Genomic DNA, 23,186 nt, shown 5'->3' on the forward strand with positions numbered 1-23,186 from the left:
AGAAATTTACTACTACTAGTAATAAAATTGTTACTATTAAGGTAAATATTTTTCATGGGTCTTACACTACCACGTCAAGAGGAACGGATTATGTGGAAGAATGGATGAATGATCATTTAGAGGACATGATACGTGATGTCGGTGAAGATAATTTTGGAAGAGCTAATTTGTATGATTCTCTTATAAATGATTCAGAGCAACCGTTGTTCCTAGGATGCTCGAACTTTACACGTCTGTCTGCAACTTTGAAGTTGTTTAGTTTAAAAGCAAGGAATGGATGGACCGATAAAAGTTTCATAGAGTTGTTCAAGGAGATGCTTCCAGAAAATAATATTCTACCTATTTGTAATTACGAGGCAAATATATATATAAATTATAGTATATTTTTCTCGGACAATTTTTTGTTTTTCAGGTGTGGTTTTATTGCAAAAATAAATTAATTTTTAAACAAAAAACACCCAGTAGACGTTGGTTAATGCACTGCCCGACGTCTATAGACGTTTGTCAATGCACAAACCGACGTCCAATGAGTTACAGTAAACAAAACATTTCAGGGCCTATAGACGTCGGAGATGGCTACATCCGACGTCTATATACACGTCTGTTATATCCTACATCCGACGTCTATATAGACGTCGGGTATACGCTGCCCGACGTCTGATTAACGTCACCTACAAAGATGTCGGATACATATCGGACGTTAAAATGCCAAAATAACAGACGTCTAAGGTCGTTTCTGCACTAGTGTGAAGGGATTTTCTATTATATTAACGTTGTATAAATTATTTATTCATCGATATAGAATGGAGGTATTTTTGGGTTAGATTTTGTTATAGTTATCTTTACCAATATTAGTAGGATTAGGATGTTTTTGTTCACGGACATCAGTTAATTTTTTCTCTTAAAATTAAAATGTTTTTTGTCGATAATTTTTTTTGTCGATGTTTACCAATATTATTTTTTTTATTGAAATCATTAATCTCATTTAGTGGTAACTTAATGATATATTTAGTTTTTTTTACATGATAGAAATAGAATTACTTTATCTAAACAAAAAAATTATAATTTATTAAATTTAAGTTTATTTATCCCAGCAAAGCAGATAAAATATTAAACAATTTTAAATAAAAGCAATCAAAACGAATACAGAAAAATTTCTCAACCATGGTAAAATTTCACTCTTTTCCTTTACATTCGTCACCCGTGAACACAAACTTTATACCAACAAAACATTTGATGTGATCATATATGAGAACATCTTTTTATCATAACTAAAACTCACCATTGCTTTACTTGTTGTCTATTTAAACGGTTCTAATAGAACTTGTTTCGGTTATTGGGACTGAGTCACCAAACTCCTTCACAATTTGTCTTTTTGCCGTTTGATCTTGCTTCAAGCTCCGTTGTCTCACTCTTCCGTCCGGGAGAGAAACTATCAAATATCCTCTGATGCAACAGAATAGTAATGAATGTTCAGTAAATGCAACCTATCTACCACTTACCTCTAACCTGTATTTATAGTTTTCTCCATGGGCATGGGATTAGTGAAAAGTTAATCACGACCTAATTCTAGCCCAATGGCTCTAATCACTATTTACCTTAATCCTAGTCTTAATGACCCAGATCACCAATCGGCCGATCTTGTGCAACCGTCCGGTTAGGTAGGTGTCGACACTGCTCTCTAGGCCGCCCGACCCGTACGGTACACAGTTATTACTCACCCAAGTGGAAGGATGAATGGTCGAGTAGAACAACACGCAGTGAGTGTTAATACAAGTTGTTCGGCAATGCTATCAGAGGAGTAAAAATGATTGAAGAAACTCTGGCGGTTGGGTCGATAATGGCGCTGCTCTCTAGACTGCCTGGTCCTTATGGTACACAAGTCCCCCCAAGCCCTAGTGCATGTAGTGAATGTTGGGTTTAATGCTGGCTGATGTCTTGGTTACGGGTGTGTGGGCTTCGGTTGTTGACCGTCCATCGTCGTCATTGGTTAGGTTGGAGGGTGTCCAACTTGGCTATTGGGCCGATTCTATTGGGCTTCTACTCACCAATTTTTGAAAATGGATTTGGGCGGGAATACATGTGTGGCACTGATGACAAATTTATGAACACCAAAAAACGGCGCCACAAACTTGTTTAACAATCGGCAAGTGTGACCGAATCGTTTTAAGTAATAAAACTCGGTAAGACCAAGTATCGTTCTCCCAAAGGACTCACGGCCTAGTTTAGTTATGTGATTTGTTGATTATTTAAGACTTAAGACAAATTGATTGTAGTTTCATATGCAAAAGACAGTAAATAAACATGTATGCATGAATTTGATCAATGGAAAAGACAGAATACAAACACTTTAATGAATTATATGGATGAGTATGTTGTTTGGGTTATCAATTTCATCTTATCCACTCTCATATACTTTAGGAATTCAACATTCTTTTCATCAATTGTTAATGCCACTCTCTAAATCACCTTGCAAGAAGGCCTATCCTTAATTACGAGTTCATACAATTCCTAGCATTCCTAGTAATTAGTTCTGAAGTGCAGGAGCTTAAAGGCAACCAATATGTTATTAGGAGAATTTCCCCGGATCTAGATTTCCCCGTACGTTCCCGTATCGACAAAATCAATAATCATGGCAATGCATGAGTTAAACAAAGCAAGCAATAAGCAAAGAGGAAAAACCCTAACTAATGATGAAAGAAAGCATAAGTCTTAAAGGTAACATGTTAAAACAAATTCCATATATGAGAGTTTCACAAAACTACATTGATTCCCCAACAACAATACAAGGTTTAGTTCACCATATTCATGGTGAAACTAGATGAATAATAATGGAAGAATGAAAGATAAAACCCTAGAAAGGTGAAGAGGTAGCCTAAGCATCCAATATCTTCCTTCAAAGGGGTGGAAAAGAGAGTATTTACTTCGTCTCTGCCAAAGATACAAACCCTAGGACGTCCTAAAGCTTATATACTATTATAAAATACAGAAAAATTAGGCCCAAGCCCATAAAAGTGCCGCTCAACGGTAAACTGCCGCTCAGCGATAAGTACGTGAGTTGTTTTTCTCCCCTCAGCGACATTTTCACCCCTCAACGGATCCAACATGAGCTCTTGAGTGCCGCTCAGCGGTAAACTACCGCTGAGCGATACTTGCGGCTTTTCCTTTTGCACTTTTTGATGTCTTTTCTGATTCCATCTCTATCCTTCTTCACTTCTTTCACCAAATTCACCTTAAAACCTGCATAAAAACACTAAATCAAGCATAAACCTGTCCAACTCTCTTATTTCTGAAAATATGACAAAAGCATGATTTCAAGCTAGTTTCTAAGTGTTAAAGGTTGCTTTTAGTATCAATTTTAAGCATGAAAATAACAGTTTTTCAACTGTTATCACAACCCCAAACTTAGAACTTTGCTTGTCCTCAAGCAAACAAGATGTAACTCAATCTTCTACCAATCTTATAATGGTTCACTCATTCAAAAATCTTCTTTTCAAGATAAGTAAAACTTCAATCAAACTCATGACAAAGATTTCAATCAAGACGTGCACATGCTTTAGTGTTCACAAAGTCACTTAATATCCAACAAATGCTATTTTTCATGAATGATCAATCAACTAAGCATGGATGTTCATGTGCTCAATGAATATTTCCTCACTAGGTAAAGTGTTTCACTCAAACACAAGTGTATAAGAGGTAATCACTCATTCACTCCACTATCACAATGTCACATGAATCAACTTTGCCTTTCATTTAACCACAATCAAAAACATTCACAAGCATGCATCATCACAAGGACTTTTTCAATGGCTTATAAGTGGCTGGGCTAACAAGAAAATTGGTTTTTTGGATCACAAAACCCTTGAGTTAAGAGAATCATATCAACACAATCATTCTTATTTATTCCCAACTTTCTTTTGCATTGAGCTTTGCTTTTTCTCTTTTCTTTCTCTTTTTCTTTTCTTTTCACATACTTATTCTTAGCTCTTAGCTCAATGCTTTCAATTTCCCTTTCATATTTCCCAACAACCCCAAACTTGAACATTTATCAATACCACAAAGATTTTCTACTTAACTCAAGGTAAAGCTTTTCAACAAGGGTTTTCAATTATGTTCAAGGCTAAGGGTTCAAAGGATAGAACACAAAGTGTTCTCTTTTAGTGGGCTAACTTCATGAATTTGGCCAATAAGGGTTACCAACAAATGGCCTTGATCATATGATGCAAAACAAGCAATTGATTCAATCATAGAAAACCTGGGCAAAATCATTCATGCTTTCAAAGTAATAGCATTCAATCAATAAAACTCTGGAGCTCAAAACCTCACATATAAGCTCATTCACATTTGACATACACATCCTGCTTAATCTCACAATCACAATCACAATATCATGCATTTGTTCACAAAGCTTGTGAATCACCTGTATAAGCATTAATGTGCACATCTCAACATCAATCAATCTCAAAGCATCATCAAGCATTACTTATCAACAATCACAGTTATAAGCAAACCATCACAACAGACAAAGGTTCCAATTGAGTACATCAAACCCTATTCTAAAACAAAAATACGTACAAAACACTGGGTTGCCTCCCAGTAAGCGCTTGTTTAACGTCACGAGCCTGACCCAAATTTCAAGGATCAACCAACTGCATCATTGTGGACAAATGTTGCACTTCTCCCCCTAAATAGGCTTGAGACGTTGACCATTCACCACCCAACTTTTCTGTGGATCATCAGCAGCTGGATTAAATATTTCAATTGCTCCATGCGGTGCACTCCTTTTACTACAAATGGTCCTGACCATTTTGTCTTCAATTTCCCAGGGAATATCTTCAATCTTGAATTGAATAATAGTACTGTTGTCCTGGATTAAAAACTTTATTCACCAACTTCCTGTCATGATAAATTTGATCTTATCTTTATAAGCCTTGGATGAATCATATGCATGTAATCGCATTTCTTCAAGCTCCAAGATCTGCCTTCTGCGTGTGCATTGAGTTTCATAAGGATCAAAATTCAAGAATTTCAAAGCCCACAACGCTCTATGCTCCAATTCTACTGGAAATGACATGCTTTCCCATAGACTAATTGAAACGGTGATAATCCCATAGACGTCTTCATTGCGTCCTATAGCCCAAAGAGCATCATCCAATTTGAGTGACCAATCCTTTCTTGATGAAGTCACTGTTTTTTCCAGGATCCTTTTTATTTCCTGTTAGATACCTCAGCTTGTCCATTGGTTTGTGGATGATAAGGTGCAGCTACCTTATGTTTCACTCCATAATGTTTGAGTACTTTTCTAGCTGATAATTGCAAAAATGAGATCCTCCATCACTAATCAACACTCTTGGAGTGCCAAAACGTGAAAATATCTGCTTCTTCAAAAATTTAATTACCGTGCTAGCATCATTTTTAGGACAAGCTAATGCTTCCACCCATTTACTCACATAATCCACTGCTACCAAAATATATTCATTGTTGAAAGATGGAGGAAAGGGTCCCACAAAGTCAATACCCCAGCAATCAAAACCTCAACCTCTAAAATGCCTTGTAATGGCATCTCATGACGTTTAGTGATCATCCCTGCTCTTTGACATTTATCACAATTTCTAGCATGATTATGGCATCTTTAAATAAAGTTGGCCAATAAAACCCTGATTGAAGGACTTTTGCTGCTGTTCTTTCTCCATTAAAATGTCCTCCATAAGGTGAATCATGACAATGCCAGAGAATTCCTTCTGCTTCTTCATTTGTCACACATCTCCTCAGAAGATTATCTGCTCCAATCTTGAACAAATAAGGATCATCCCAACAAACTGCTTGGCATCATGCAAAAATTTTTTCTTTGTTGCCAAGTTAAGTCTTCTGGCATGACCCTTGCAGCTTTGAAATTAGCCATATCAGCAAACCATGGCCTCTGCTGAATATACATGAGTGTTCATCTGAAAAAGATTCCCAGATTTCGATTCCTTGCTAGTGACCTCCTTGTTGACTAACCGTGACAAATGATCAGCAATCAAGTTCTCACTTCCTTTCTTATCACGATTTCCACATCAAATTCTTGCAATAGTAGTACCCATCTAATCAGACGTGGCTTAGAATCTGGCTTTGTCAACAAATATTTGATAGCTGCATGATCTGTATAGATAATCACCTTAGACCAATAAGATAAGGTCTAAATTTCTCTAGAGCATACACTATAGCTAGAAATTCTTTCTCTGTGGTAGCATAATTCAACTGAGCATCATTCAGAACTTTGCTAGCATAATAAATTGGATGAAAATTTTTTCTTTTCGCTGGCCAAGAACAACTCCTATTGCATAATCACTTGCATCACACATTAATTCAAAATTTTATTCCAATCTGGAGCTACAATTACTGGAGCTGACACTAATTTCTCTTCAATATGTCAAAAGCTTTCAAACAGTCTTCATTCATCACAAAAGGAGCATCCTTCATCAAAAGATTACTCANGCTAAGTTATATATAACAGTAGTAATTGGGAAAATTGTTAGGATATTAACACTAATAGTAAAAGTTTAGCATCATTTGAATATGCTGTGAAGTGTATTTATGTTTTACGTTAGAATGTTCAGTTGCAGATAGTTTGGCCAGATATTAGTGAATTTGCCACCTTAGTACACTCTAATTATTGGTAAAAACCAATAACTAACAGAGCTTGTGATTAAGTTTAAGCACAAACTTCTCCCAATAATTCTCTCAGCAAAAGTAAACAATGATCCATATATCGAGTAAAGTCAACATGTAGATACATGGATGCAGCCACAAGAAATGAGGTGTCAACATATAGTGCTAACCTAATGAGGACTATAGCCTGTATAGAGATGCAATAGAATTTTTATCTTGATTTAAAAAGAAACAATAAAGTGAAAATCATGATGAAAAAGGAAATCTAATGAGTATATAAATCATTCTTCTCTTTTGAGCCAATCAAAAAATGGGTTTAGTATGCATTGTGCATAAAGGAAAACCCATCCGTCCATATCAAAATTTATTTGTTTGATATAAAATTGTTCATAAGCCTCAGCCCAACAGCTTAAGCTTTTATGCAAGTTATTGTTTGACATGGTATAAAAGTTTGCATGACCAAGTATTCAAGAGTGGGCACAAATCTCATCTTACAAGTCAGTTGGCTGGAACTAATCCTAAGCTCTAGATACCATGTTAAAAGTGGACTTTGAGCCTAACTCAACCACACAAAACCGACTTGTAGGATGAGGTTTGCACCCACTTATAAACTATGAATTGGCCTTATCTTTAGTCGATGTGGGACTTCCAACAGTATTAAAGTCATTTGAAGTTTATCCTAGCGAGATTTATTATTTGTCGGACCTATCATACCACCCAATATAGGATCATTATTGAATCACCCATTAATATCTAATCTCATGTTGAAGATATATATGCCTCGATGTGAGGGTTGTGTGTTGGAAATCTCACATTGACGACTAAAGGTAAGACAAATTTATATAAATAGGGTACAAATCTCACTTTACAAACTGATCTTGTAAAACTGAGTTAGGTTTAAAATTCACTTCTTAGAATGTTTGATCTTTGTTGCCCTCATTCATCCAATAAATTTCAACACAAAATAGAGTATATCAATGAGTAAATCCGTGCTTTAATCCCAAAGCACTCTTGTTTGAATTGGTGGGTCATGTAAAACCATTTTACGAATTTTTCCTTCAATTTAATCAATATTCATTCTATTTTTTCCCTTTCCTTTCAATGTATTAGTCTATCACAATGACTGACCTGAAGGACAACATGTCCCGAACTTTGGGAGCCTTTGGCATATTCATAAATAAGGAGTTTGCAAAGAATGTAATACGGCGGCGGGCTTCTATATTTTGGGGAACATTTATGGCTGATTCCTTGACTGTTAAAAGCAAATGAAGCCTGATAACCTACAGAGAGAAAACAGAAACTGGTAAGCAATTGTACATTAAAAAAAGAATAATGTAATGGGTTCACTATATTATAACTGTCAAGACTACCTTCTCCATCACTTCTTTATTGTGTGTAAATGATGTGTCAATGTTGACAAACCTCTGCCCTCTCTCTAAATGATATTGCTGAGGTGTTTGCAGAAGCCTGGAGAAGGCAGAACCAAACCAATATCATAAAAAAGTACTTACTATAGGGTTTAAGAAAAAAAAAACATAAACCAAAGTTCTAGTCACTGTTTCAAACATACCAATGGCCATCAACCATGACATCTTGTATGATAATTTCTACAATATCTTGCAGGACATTGACTATTTGGGATTCAAGTTTGCCATCTTCAGATCGCTGCCAATAGGTGAAAAATAATATTTTTAAGACCTGAATAAGTCTTACGAGAAGGAACTGAAATGTACTGAGAAAAAAAGGTACGATGAGTGGGAAAACCTACCAGTAGGGTTAAGAACTTCTCTAACTTCTCACTGAGTGAAGGTAAGCCACTCATAATGAATTCCTTGACAAATGTTTCGTCAAGTATACACTGTTCTACTTTACCACATATACTGGTCACAACCCTGTCTCAGATGGAAGAAACCCAATACTCATGAGGATTCCAATAAGAAAAAAATTACATGGGTGAACAGAGGATATACAAGTATTTCTCTCTTACAGCCTATCTTCTTGTTCAAGCAGAAGGTTCAATATGATGTCCTTGAGAGTCTCATAGCATTCAACAACTGCTGAATACATATACCCATCATTCTTTATCTTTCTGAACAAATCATCATCAGTCTCCTTCTTATAATCTTTTGCCATGTCAACAGCAATAGGAATCTATCAAATTGAAAATTTTTAGAAATGAAGCAAAAAGACACGTTCATTCAATCATAATAAACTTCTGGCCATAGGTAACCACTCATATGACACACCTTACTAGCAAGCAAGAATGGAGGCCACTGAATTACAGAAACATAACTTGCACTGTATGGAACAAGAAGCAAATCTCTATCCCTGGACAATGAGTTAAAAATATAATCACAAGCTTGAAATTCAGGACCAGGCATGCAATGCAAGAAGTATCAGGCCAGTAGTTTGAACCTATTACTGATGAGGTCTTCCTCTCTCATAGAATTTATAAACTTATTCCAAACCTGAGAGAAGTATGCAATATTGTTCCGTTCATAGGTCTCATCCTGGCACCGAAAATTCATTCATAAGACACCAGATATTTATTCAACTTTTATGTAGTTATATAATTTTATTGTACATAAATACTAAATTTTGAAACATGAACTGCATACCGATTCCTCCTGTTTAGTCTTTCTATCTCTTCCTGTCCAAAAGCGCTGACTAAAAGCTACTGGAACAGACTGAAATCTAGACCGTAGCATTCCAAGCGTCCTTATCTAAAGATGCAAAACATTAGGAGAAAATTACAAAAAACAATCTATGTTGCATGGTATGGGTACAAGTGCTAGCTAAAATAAGATACAATACATAAAATGACAAAATTTAAAACATAGGATACATTATATATTAAAATATAATGATTATAAATTGTGTATATGCTATTTTTCTTGATTTCTTTATTTTTCTTAAATATATAACATGATATTTATATTGGTTTTCCGTCACCATCCTATTATTGTATGTCTTTAATATGTTGAAAAATTATAAAATTTTGCAACACACTAACCTCTCCCAAATGGCTGAAAGCTCCAACAATGCCACCAAACAGAGTGGCATAAATAGCATACCATATTTGAGTATCCATAAAATAAACCTATATATTAATAAAATATTACAATGGAATGAATTAATGTACCAATGTGAAGGGAGAGTATTGGAATAAATTGAAGTTCGTTAGCCCAAAATTCCTTTCCTACTATACTTACCAGAATAATTGGAGCCCATATTGCAATGACAATACAAATATTGTGAGTCTCTGTAGCAGTTAGAGAATGTTAGTTGAAGCTAGCTATGCTCACAGAACAAGTAGCAAAGATAGCTAGATGTGAAAAGGACAAAAAATGTTTACCATTTTCTGGAAAGAACTCATGCCACTTGTAGTTATCAATGGACATCCCCATGATTAATTTTGTGGGTCCAATAAGGGGCAATATCTGCAAAAAGTTAAATTCAGTATGAAAGAGAAACAAATTTAATGAATTACAGTTTAATATATTTGATTAGTTTCGTACAATCATGACATGGATATAAAGACGAATAAAGAAAATACATGAAACATGGCAAAAATTTGATAAAGCATTTACTGGGAATTGATTTCATTATCCTTGTAAAGTTTTGTATGTTGGGTCTATAAAGGAGGAGGTTCACTGAGAAGACACAACACCAATGAGACTTAAACCCAATCATATAAGGGATTGACACCACTTTGTATCAGAAACCTTAAGACAATGAGTTAATGTATTTTACCTTTATATAATGCTCTACTTTCTCATTTTTATTCAATGTGAGACTTAAACTCACTTAGAATTCTAACAAGATGTTGACACCATGTGCTATTATCATCCATGTAATGAGAAAGTTTCCTGATTAACATAGTTACATGATTTGGTAAATGATTTAAGCCTAGCTCAATCCTAAAAGACCATCTATTAAAATAAGGATTACCTCCACTTATATACTATATTTTGCCACTATCTCTAGTTGACTTGGGTTTTTCCCAATACACCCCTCACATCTACTACTACAGGGTTAGCTACATATATAACATGGTGAGTGGCTTTTTAATGACTCTATGATAGGTTCTGAAACCATCTGGAAAGGATTGCCGGTAGGTGTGTGTTGTGTATACACAAGTCATATATTTCCCTATATAATGTAATCAAATCATATTTTTTAACATTCTCCCACAAGTTGGGACATATGAATGATATGAGTCAAATGTATGATATGACATTTTAGTCAGAGGGTATGGCAACTGCCGAAGAGCAAAAATGCTCTGGTACCATTTTAGTAGATGGTTTAGATCTTACTTAACCCTACAAAACTGTCTTATAAAGTGAGAATTGTCCCAACTTATATTTTGTGTTTTGGCATTGTTTCTAGTTAGCACATAATATTAAAGCTCAAAATTGTTAGCATTAAGCTTGTCTATTTGAAGTATATATGAGACTGTGATAGTATCTATGCAGAATTTTACAAAAATAGAACTTAAACATTGATATATAATTTTAAACAAATATTTCTTACTAACACAATATGAGTTTGCTGCACCCAATACGGTTTAAATCATATTGTTTAGGTAAGGAAGGAGAAAACGAGACAATAGAGTCCCATAACATAAATATCGTATATTTTTTACGTGATGCCAAAGACAATGCACTAACAGCCCTATTTATGGTAGGAATCAATTACCAAACTCCTAACCCTATTTATAGTAATCTATTACTCATTATACTTGTCCTCTAAAATATTATGTAGATATTCGAACAAACTCCAAAAAAAAAACATGATGGGTTAAATATGCATTTTACTTTTGAAGTATAATTGTATTCTAACTTGTTATCTATAAGACCTTTGCTTAACATCAGGTCCCTGTAACTTTTTTTATTTTTGTCCTTATTATTTTATTTTACTCCTCGTAAATATCTATTTTTATGATTTAGTTCTTGTTATATGTAGATTATTTGCTTTTGGCCCCTCAAATATTTTGAAAGAGACTAATTCAAAACGAACAAAATATTTCAGGGACCAAAATGAAAAAAATAGATATTTTATAGGGACCAAAATAAAATAACAAGTACCAAAACTTCAAAAAAATAATTTATTGGGAGTAAAAGTCATACAAGGCTTAGGAACCAAAAACTAATTATACCTTGTTTCAGTGCAATTTGAAAGGATATTTTTGACAGAGAAAGCAAGCTTGTAATTCAAGATTTTAATCACTCTTTTTGGAGTTCAAGGCATGTTTTCTATCACTTACATGTGTTTTATTGTCGTCAACAAGCCATGGAAATTAGAAGAAATTTAAATAAAAAATCAATTACATAAATAATACCTCAACATAGTAGCTGAATGCTAGCTTGCTAATCAGCAGCATGATCCAAAAGAGGGTGTACCTGCCATAATAAATTATATTTTAAAGCCAAAAAATATGAAAATATACTTAATAATAAAAGCATCAAATTTGTACCTATGATTGAATTAAATACCCAATTATTAGTCTGAACAAATTTTAAGAGAAAATAAAAAAATTGATTTGATGTCTCTATGTGGGCCAAAATAGTCTTTTAAAACATGTGATGAAAACACTAAAAGGAAGTTTACAGATATATTCATCAGTACGTCTTTAACTAGGAGAGTAAGTGCATGTTTGAATATTTTCGGGGTAAAAATTCTTTGTTCTTAGCTTCTTGAAAAAGCTTTAAGGAAAAGAAGAATATAACTTTCATTGAAAAAAGGGTTCCCTGTATAATAAGTACAAGTATCTTACAAAGCATTTAATAAATCAAATGGTGTTTAACATAACAAAATACAATTAGAATAGTACAGTCCTTTATAAATATCATATTTCAAAAGAAAAGATTTGAGGAGCACAAACGAAGCCAACTAAAAAGAAAACATTTGGTTGGAGGAAAACGAAGGTTTCAACCTTGAAATCATCCCCCTCCATCCCACAGAAAGAACTGGATTCAAAAAGGAAAATGATAATAAATTCTCACTCACTTCAGCAGTGAGAACATGTTCTCATGCATGCCTCTTCCTACGTACAACTTTGGCTGCAGCATGGTCAATGTTAGACAAAGCACACCAAAACCATATCTCAATTAGAAAATAGAAAGAAATGCAAAAATTAATACATGAAGCATCCATTAGGTATTTCCACAATAAAATAAACAAATAAATGAATGTATTGCGGACCTGAGCCCACCACATCACAAAGGTGAGGATTCGCATGTTTGAGCGCTCCAATTTTCTCCGCAGAGGAGGAAGGAAAAAGAGTATTGTAGCCACTATGTTTGGAAACATATATAATACAACAACATAGGTATAGAGGGACTGATTCCCCCAATCCCCAGCCCAACTAGTGACAAATTTTATAAGCCCTGATGGATTCAGTAGTGAACTGGAATAACAGACTGGCAAAACAACAACCCAAACAGCTGCTATCACAAATTTCAAAAAATATCGAAGCAACTGAGTAAATTTCATGTTCTTCAATGCATTCCATGTCAGAATGATATCAAGAGTTACTGCAAATAAAAGTTATGAGAAAAAAGTTAATAAATGATACCAGAAAGTGCTCCTAAAACAACATAAAGAATATAGTCATTCTACATTAATAAAGTCGTGACACAACAAAATAGTAATAGTAATAACACAGGAATCAAGTACCTTGAAGAAAATTGAGAAAAGCGTATGTAATGAATATAGTCGTAACATTTCTGAAGACATCATCATCCATAAACACCCCAACAAGTCCCAAGGAACTCCATCCTATGATAATCATTGCCTGAAACAAATACTTCCATATTTGAAACAAATTTTGCATGGTGAAGTTTACACACGTAACCATAGCTCTAGACATTTAGTTAGAGTCAACATAAAGGACATTCCACAGGTCCAAGCACTACAATTACCTGTAAAGCCAATATAAAGAATATCCACATTCGATCAAAACTCCTATACAGATGCAAAAATGTACGAACTTCGACAAAATTTGTTTTGGGCTTCCTCTTACCAACTCCAGTGTTGCTTTGGCTACGGCGCTGTCATTGAAATTTGTACATCAATTAAAGTCTCTTTCAAAAGAAATGCAAGTTCATCTAACTAGGTAGTATTTACATAAACTTGTGTATAATTAATGCAACAATTTTATTAGTGGGCAAGGAAAATACAAGTAGGCTACATTTATATATATATATATATATGTGCAAGGAGAAAAAAGTAGAATAAGTAGAATAAGTACAAAAATCAACATACAAATAAATAGCTAAACATGAAAAACCATTTCAGCCTGAGCAATATTTTACTAAGACATATCCTAGATCCAATATCAACTATAATATTATTTACACACCAAATTCAATAATGCTAAGCAAGAGAGTGATAGACTTCTTTGATCAAGAAGTATATCAACACACTCTTCTCACACGAACACACACAAAAGACAGCAAAAGAATGTATATTATTGCTGTAAGAATGAATCAACAAATCAAGAATTACACAAGGAAGCCTCTCTCCCTCCACTGGAACAATGATCCAGTCTAAACATTACAAGTCAAAAAAACTAACCTCGTATACAAACTATATCCCCTATTTATATTAACCCCTCTCCGATACAAAACTTCCCTAACAGCCAACAACCTTTCCCGCAATTTTCTCTTTTTCCTTTCGTAAACCTTTAATGCTTTATCAAAGAGGCTATGTTGGGACAAACTCAAGTCTTACATTAATTAGAGATAATGTCAAAATAATGTATATAACTAAATGAGACAACTCTCTCGTTTCACTAATTAATTTTGCAAGGTTGAGTTATGTTTAAACCCACAATTATAAGATTCCTCCACTTGGATTTTCTGCACAAAGTACTGTAGGAAATATAAAACATGAAAATGCCTCCACCTAGCAACTTAGCTTTTAGGAGAGATAGTCCTTCAAATATCTAAAACAATATAATATTTACCCAAAAAAATGTATCCTAATCTAAATTTCTGATGCAGGAATCCTTCATGCGGATTCTATGAGAATTGGCACTTCATATTTATAGTTATAGGATTATTCTTGCTACAGCCCTTTGTTTCAATATAACTTCCAAAAACATAGTGGCATCTTGTGAACTATTTAACCAACCCCAGCTTGTGGAAAAAGTCTTAGTTGTTGTGGCTCTTCTTATATCTTAGGAATGAAAATGTCTTAATAACTAAAATCATTCTTCACTAAAACCCTGTTCACTTGAATGCATTTGAGAGAGGGTGATTGAATGGATTCGAGAGGATTTGAAGGTAAATTTTTTGTTGTTTATTTGAGTGAATTTTGGAGGTAAGTGAGTGGATTTGGAAGTAAAGTTTGGGAGAATTAGTGTAGAATTTGATTGATGTGATAGATTAAAAAAATTTACTTCCAAATACACTCTCACTTACCTCCAAAATCCACTCAAATAAACCACAAAAAATTTACCTTCAAATCCATTCAATCACTCTCCTCCAAATTCATTCAAGTGAACAAGGGCTAAAGGGGCAAAATAGGATATTATTAGGCTCATTGGCATAGAATATAATAATATGACACTTAACATAAGATGATAAATTATTCAAATAAATAGAATATGAAGTAAACGATATACTCAGATAAATATTCTTTTATTCTAACTACATCCAATACATATGAGAGAATTTGACTATTGGAAAACAGCAAACATATGCAGAATGTAAAGAAGAGAGAAAGAGAAGATAGACAGACCCCATGTCTTGTGAGTGTCTCGTCTGAATGCCTAAAGAAATCTGCTTTGGGATCCCATGGCCATTTTAGATCATCGAAACATCTTCTGGACCTAGAAAAGGACAAAAATTTGAGCTTCGTGTTATCCAAATGCGTACAAAAATATCACTGTTTCAAGAGTGTTAAATAGTTGATAAGTAAAAGTCTAATGAAATGTTTACCAAAAATATTCATTAAGATCATCATAGTTTCTCCAGTTGGAGTGACTTGCCTTGCCTTTGTTGTTTCTCTTTGCTTCCTTTTTCAACAAATACAGAAACAAGTTTCAGGCAACATTTGAACACACACAGCAAAACAAGTTCCAGATATCATTTGAAAACGCACTGCACATCATACTGACCTTCATTAAAACTTGATATATAGGACTAATAACTTCCCTCAGAAAATATTCATCATCACGTCCTTCTACTAGCTCAGTGCTTCCAGTCACACGAGAGGGATTCATGTCTAATATTCTATAGACACTATGGCACATCTTTGACAGGAAAAAAGCGAGAATTATTAACATAACACCAAACCATCTAGCCCATGTTTGCTATGTTGCTCGGTTAAAACATGAAATTGAAATTAAAAATTTGTGAAACTATAGGGTCAGGATCAGTGCTATAGGGTAGTAGAGTTCCTATCCTACTACTAGAATAGATAGAAAGATGCTGGAACTAGGTCTGTCATTAGGTAAAATTTGAGGCACGCTCAGAATAGGTCTGATAGGTCTGATATTGATATGGCTTTTTCTGTGTAAGTTGTTTGAATGTTGAATATTAATAATAGATACGCTATTATTTATTTATGCTTGAATACTAGGATATAAACACTTTTCTGTTTGAAAATGTTGCTTAGCTTCCCAAATCATGTATATAGAGTTAATTCCGGGTCTTTCATCTTATAGAGTGTTTAACTTTGTCTTTTCTACCCAATGTGGAACTTTGACTCACACTTGGATTAATCCCAAGAATCTCTCCTCAAAGGTGAGTCCCATTTGATATGGTATATTTCCCCCGGGTGTATGGTGACCTACTCGTACCCTTGTGGTTATGGTGTTGTTCGAACCATCAGCTCTTATGCCATTGATGGGTTATTTCATAGAGGTGGGTATTCAATGGGAGATATTATATATATGTATATGACATGAATTTAACCCACACATATAAGAGATTGACACCACTTTTAATTCAAAACCTTAAAGCAATGGATTCATGAGTCTTTCATCTTATATAGTGTTTAACTTTGTCTTTTCTACCCAATGTGAAACTTTGACTCACACTTGGATTAATCCCAACAGAAGTTTCACATGATAGTATTTTTTTAAAATTTGTATGATCAGAGCATCATGAGAGAAGTGATAACCTGAAGAAATATTTTTTCTTTGGAAAGGCATTCAGCTAGAACATTAATTTATGGATAAGAAAGTGAATCTTGTTAGTGTACGCAATAAGGTTTTGTCTAATTAGAATGACTTTTTGCAAATAATTAGAATGATATTAATTCATTAATCTGAAAATAGAATCTACAATGTTATTTTTATTCATGAAATATCTTCTACGTAATTTCAATAAGAAGTATGGTTACAGATGGAAGCTATAACACTTGTTATGTTATTGATGGAGATGAAATGATGGTAAATGATAATTTAAAAAAGGTAACAAAAACATTTTGCTAACATAATGAAGCATAAGCTTGTTATGAGTAATTAGAGAATGAGATTAAGATGATGGACTCACAGTGCAGGCACAGCAGAAGAATGAATGCTAGGTCATAGAGAACTTACATGATGGAAAATATAGCAAATACATTCAGGCATAAAGCGGATATTGGAAGCTTCTCCCCATATTAGAAGATAAAGGGCAATATATATCAGCTCTATCTGTTGCAAGTCATAATCTTCTAGAAACCTAGTGTTAAAAAATTAACAAAAAATGAATCAATAGCACTTATTATATAAAACGGTAAAAAGCACAATTTTAGAGTATCTTTTGAAAAGGTTTGGAGAGAAAGGGAAAGGAGGGCTAGTTTACGGTTTTCAATTGATAGCTATAAAACATTTACATAAAACAAATAAGAGATGATTGAAAGGTTACTTGATAATACTTCATGTTTTTTTCTTTCATTTAAAAAAACGTTCAAAAAATGTTAATTTAAATTGAAAACTTAACCTTCCTTTCCCTTTCCAACTGCTCATTCCAAACATACTGTTAGGGTACAAATCTATTGGTTTTATTATCCCAAAGTAAAACATTCAATTACCTAAGATTGGATTCACAACGCACATAATGACACCATGACTCATAATTTTTGAAAATTGTTCCCATCAACTTTTCTACAGTTTCGACATGAAGCTGCAGGAAGCTTTGTGTTAGCTTTTACAATGAGAATTGGGAATGTAGTTATAACTCTGAAATTAAGCATCACCCTGCCCATTAAATACAAAAAAGATAGGAAAACAAAAGTTTTATGTGGGAAATAATAGTTCACCTGAGAAGATGATTCAACCCTGTCCCTTATATTCAAGTTGGCAAGTAGTAATATAAGGTGCTCCCTTTGATTTGCCACATTTCCTTTCTTCACATCCCAAAAGAGAAGGAAACAATATCAGATCATGACAAATATACCTACCTGTATTTGTCATTGGCTAATTGCAATAAAAATTGAGAAGCATAACTTTCATACCAAGGATAGATTCAAAATGAAATAAGGAAGGATCGGCTAAATTGAGCTCTTCAATCTCTTTATAATTTATTAATAAAAGTTCATCAAATTGTTCATTTTCCATGTTTGTAGTGAAAAAAACTAATGTCATAAAAGGTTCAAGGAGAATATTTCCGTTAAAAAGCACTGGCATTAGCTTCAGCCACAAACAGACAAACACTCAAATGCTTAGGCTCTAAGAATTGCTCAGACATATTTTCACTACCAGCAATGAAAAATATATTTTGAGAACCCTTCTCAAATTCCAACCTAAGTTGAAACTATGGTTCATACCTATGAAACATTTCTATTTCTAGTCCTTAATATATGTTAACACAAGTTTAACTGAGGGCATATTTGGAAACACCTTTTGGGGAGAAACAGAAATCATTAGTTTTCTTAAATATGCTTAGAAGAACATAGAAAAAAACATTCAATCCTTTAATCAAATAGTAAAAAGTAAAAAGTTGATTCCAGGTCTTATACGAATACAACTTCTAGAACCCAATCATCAGTCCAATCTAGATCTCTTCATCCACCACCAACTTAAACCAAGAACCCTAATTCTATGGTAATAATAAATGTAGCTCCTTATTCTCCCACATTTGTAAGACGGACAATTTCCAATCAAAATGAAATTAGGAAATAGAAGGACGAGGGAGAGAGAGAACATCCATTACCTGAAACCCAAACACTGAGGCAATCCAATCAAGTATATCATTCACTTTTTTAAGCCTCTCGTTAGGCATTGTAGAATCATCATTAGATACATCAGGTCTTGCAGGAATTACAGGCATTGGAAGATTGTCCACTTTACCTAAAGCAGAAATTGCTGCTTTGATCTTTAATTTTCAAGAAAAAAGAAAAGCAGATTAAAACTTTAAAATTTCAGAGAAATTATATTATTAGCAGAAGTAAAAGAAACAATGCATATATCCCAGACACACAAACCTCGGGAAGTTCCATGATTGCTGGCTTTACACCGACAGCATATAATGGAAGGATGTTATAGTGTTCATATTGTCCCCTCTTATGCTCAACATCCTCAGCATACCTTCTTGTCTGGCAATAAAACAACATCCTTAGTCCAGGTCTGACCTATTCTTACTAGAATTCTAAAATTTTAGTCATGGTAGCCAAATCAAGCAAAACAAACCTTCTCCTCAATACTTTGTGGAGCTAACATAGTCTTCAGCACTTCATACAATACAGTGGCAATCTGAACATTCTTGGCCATCTCCTCACTTCAAGAGAAACATCAGAACAAAAAAACATCACATTACAATTCACAAAACTTGAAACCACAAGATTTAGATCAAGCCTCACGGTCTTTGGCTAAATTCTCCTTCTCGGATTTTCTTCTCATAGAAATGTTGGTAGTAGTTCTGCAGCTCCCTGGAATCACTTCTTTTACTAAGTCTTTCTGTAAGCTCCCCTTCCTGCAACCAGGAATTTTAAAAAATGTCTATACATCAACTACTTGATTCTCATTTTCCAGGTATATATTAAGAAATGACTTCAGTTCTTATTTGAAAAGGATCAACCAATATAATCATTGTATAATGTTTTTCCTGATATTGAAATGAAAAAGAGAAAACCCTATCAGGCTGAGAGTAATACAGAAAATATAACTCAACAGGACACCCGTCATTACCAGCATATAGACACCAGAGGAAACAAAAGAGAACCTTCTATAACTATAAGATCTGTAAGAAAATAAAAATAGCCAGTGTACCTTTTCAAGTTTGTGCAATAGGTAAGTCTTGAACTGACGAACACCACGCCCACCTGATGTTGGATCCATTTTGTGGGCCTTCTCAAATGCATGGAAGCGACCTAATTTAACAAGCAGACATCAGTACCATATACTCTTCTCTGAATAGAAGGTAAAAATACCTTTGATATACTGAAGGAACGCTTTATTTTATTTTTCTTTTAGGTGTTAACTTTGAATTTGTGTTCACCATCAAAGTAAGAATTCAGAAAGCAGAATCAGGCTTCAATGTGACACTCTGCAGTAACTAATAAGGGATTTTTTGTATATATTTTTACTAAAATTTATTTTTTATATTCTTCCTCTTCTGAATTCTGTTTGGATTATGTTAAACAGTTCAAAAATTTAGGTTTGTCAAAATTGGCCATAGAAAAAAGGATTTCGGATCATAGCTGAAGTGAATCTCCCTCATGGAGACTAGATAGAAAGAGTTTAGTTTCTGCCCGAAGACTTTGAAATCTATCTGAGTAACCACATGTTCTTTTGAGGATGAACTAAAACAATTTCAAATAAGTGACACCGGCAGTCACCATTTTTCATAAACAAAATCTTTTATAGCATATAAAATCCAGAACATGGTTTGAAGCAAACATATATGAAATCTTTTTACAGAGTATTTATCAATTCAAGAAGCAAAAAGGAAAAGAAAGGATGTCAGTTTAGCAGAAGATCTATCTGCACATTTTTACAGGAAATATTTCTCTAAATCAATGGTATTACAAATCAGAAATGCTGATAGTAACATAAACAGTGTAAAGACAACTTTAATTTTTTTTTCTTCATTAAATACTGCATGTCATGAGATACGACAAGCAGAAGAATTACTAGACGTTGGTGTTCACAAAAATTGCTCTAGTGGCTATGCATGCTTGGTTTATTTTATTTTGAGAAAATAATCATTTATTTTTCAAGAACACTCAGAAAGCTGTAAAAACAAGAAATTTTTTCTTCAAAATAAGTTGAGCTAAACATACAATAATAAACTTTTTCTTCAAAAAATTATAAATAATATAGTGCAATTGTAAAAGGGAGAAATATTAGTATGTGTTTGGCAGGTCTTCAGTCATAAGGACAACCTCAGTGGTGAAATGCAATGCTAAAGATATAAGCATCCATTGTAAGGGTTTCAATCAATCAATTAATGAAAATGAACACTGTTTTAACTTGATAATTATTGCTTAATTGAAAATCAATATTGTTTTACGTCAATTTCATGAACATTTGAAGTGCCAACAGATTACTTTCTTTTGTTCACTAACTTATTTTCATTGAGTGATTATTTGGCCATTTTAATTGTTCATTTCCTTTTCCCTAAGAGGATTTATTTCCCAGTCTTTCATAAAATCCCATCACTAGTTACTACTACATTCTTCAGGGGTCAGTCCGGAACAATGCATTCAAGCCAAACATACTTTCATTTCAAAAACATGTGGGATCTCCACCACTTTGCATAACCTTTATGATATATAGAGTTGAGAGAAGAATAGAAAAGAAGAGGGACCGGAATGTTTTAGATTTTGGAAAACATAATTAGTGGTAACCAGTGATCCTCTTAACTCATTTTCATTTCTTTGTAATGGTCTCTTGCTTTCTTATATTCAGTGCAGTGGTAACATCTCAGTTACCAACCACTTCCATACTTGGAACGGTGGTTAGTTCCCTTATACATGATCATATTGTTTTAATCTAGGCTTGTATATCAAGATCTTCTTTTAATAGAACACTGTTTCAAAGTCCAACCGATGCTCATCCCAAAATTTGTATTTCATTTGGATAACAGTACTCAACAAGATAAGCACTAAAGCTCTGTTGGAAATCCAGTGATGTGATTTAACATGGACACAATCTGCCACTTACTTTCTTATTTATATACAATTCCTTATGCTGATAATTTAATGTGTGAGGTGAATGTTGGATGTGGCCTCTCAGAATGAACTGGTAAATTTTCTGCTCTCTTTTTTTCTCACCCCTCATAAACACACATGTAAACACTTTATTTATAATCACTCAAACTATATAGGGAAACCTAATAATGGCTAAAATGGAGAATATCCCTTATTATAAGCTGTACATATTTCCCTAATAATGATTATAATACCCCAGCCCTATTAACTTTTGCACTCTTCTCTTCCATGATAAAAATTATTCTTTCATTCTAAGAAATGAAGAAAAGAAAAGGACATATTGCCCAAACGATCCAAGGAAATCCACACAGCCTTATATACTTCTACTTTCATACACAAAACACCAACCATCCCTGGTAAACATTCCCCGTCCTTAAACACCTACTTACAACACCACACCTCACTGTTTGCACACATCAGGCAAAATTTAAAAAAGAAAATAAATCATGAAAACAACCCAATGAAGAAATACTCACAAAGATAGGCAACTCTGGGATTTTCCTCCTCAATCTCAAGGGCTGCTCTGAGAATAGGCACAAGCACAGCAAGTGAAGAAGGCACAATCTCACTGTCCACCACACCCTCCTCATTTCCCAAGTCCACATTTCTGGTAGGAGCCCTCACCATCCTCTTTGATGGCTGCCTGCCAATCTCAAAAGGACCCTTTGTGCCACTGGTGCTGGCCATGGTCCTGCCTCCAACACCACTACAGCCAATGCAACAAGGTTCAAGATTTCTTCCTCAATTTTCTTCTTCTTTCTCTCCTTCACTACCCCGAAAGCACCACAGGTATTGGGGTTTGATTGAAGAGTGAGGGAAGGTAAAGTTGCCATCTTTTGTACTGGGGTACAAGAAGGAACCAAAAAGATTGATACTTTGATTGAGAGAGAGGTTTTGGGATTGCTCTGGTAGCAAGGGAAAAGGAGGGAAACAATAAATAAATAATTATCAAAATAAAGAAAAAGGGAACAGAGGGTGATGCAGCAGCTACTCTTTTTTGCTCAGTGCTTTTTCTTTTGGTGATAAATAAACAAAGGAACAAACCAGAGAGGAAAGCTCACACTTCACACATCAGATTGCAATTTTTTTTTTTTTTTTGTTTGGTTTGTTCTTTTGTGAGAAAAGTGAGTCTTTGAAACTGTGATTTGACGAATTGTTAATCCTTACATGCCAAGGAAACTAAGCTAAGGACCTTGGAGTTTGGAGTTGCTATCAATCATTATGTTTTTTTACGGAAAACATGTAACAAAAAGAAAAGTGGTTTGTGAGAGGAAAGTCTATAGTGTCACTGTATGTGTGCGCACTCTGTTCTTCTGCAATCCTAGAATCGTCACAGCGTCTTTGTTTGTACTAAGTTTCCCCAAGATTTATATGCTTTGATGGATTAA

At 34.2% G+C, this 23,186-nt stretch overlaps 1 protein-coding gene across 1 annotated transcript; it reads right to left on the reverse strand.

Moving 5' to 3' along the window:
- Positions 1-7,757: 7,757 nt before the first annotated feature.
- LOC148198299 (callose synthase 7-like) lies at positions 7,758-22,874 on the reverse strand. The gene is made up of 28 exons (XM_088115747.1): positions 22,275-22,874; positions 19,856-19,956; positions 19,447-19,559; positions 19,277-19,364; positions 19,072-19,182; positions 18,801-18,962; positions 17,908-17,994; positions 17,680-17,771; positions 17,204-17,327; positions 15,776-15,910; positions 15,597-15,673; positions 15,397-15,487; positions 13,575-13,703; positions 13,330-13,447; positions 12,856-13,187; positions 12,661-12,713; positions 11,993-12,053; positions 10,007-10,091; positions 9,864-9,913; positions 9,665-9,751; positions 9,270-9,374; positions 9,067-9,161; positions 8,898-8,979; positions 8,639-8,802; positions 8,420-8,543; positions 8,222-8,316; positions 8,022-8,118; positions 7,758-7,931 (listed from the first exon to the last, which is right to left on the reverse strand). Exons 1-28 carry the CDS (start codon positions 22,483-22,485, stop codon positions 7,758-7,760), a joined length of 3,243 nt encoding a protein of 1,080 aa, XP_087971873.1. The 5' UTR covers positions 22,486-22,874.
- Positions 22,875-23,186: the final 312 nt, after the last annotated feature.

This window comes from Vigna umbellata, chromosome 5 (assembly GCF_029865625.1).
Source record: "Vigna umbellata cultivar VRB3 chromosome 5, Vumbellata_1.0, whole genome shotgun sequence".
NCBI classification, from domain to species: domain Eukaryota; kingdom Viridiplantae; phylum Streptophyta; class Magnoliopsida; order Fabales; family Fabaceae; genus Vigna; species Vigna umbellata.

Bases quoted from the DNA above. Each gene is read 5' to 3' on its own strand.
- LOC148198299 (XM_088115747.1), bottom strand. From the start codon at position 22,485: ATGGCCAGCACCAGTGGCACAAAGGGTCCTTTTGAGATTGGCAGGCAG. The intron at 17,772-17,907 runs GTGAACTATTAT...AGCTTCCTGCAG, and splicing joins GGGTTGAATCATCTTCTCAG to CTTCATGTCGAAACTGTAGA. The intron at 9,162-9,269 runs GTATGCAGTTCA...TTTCGGTGCCAG, and splicing joins AGACTAAACAGGAGGAATCG to GATGAGACCTATGAACGGAA.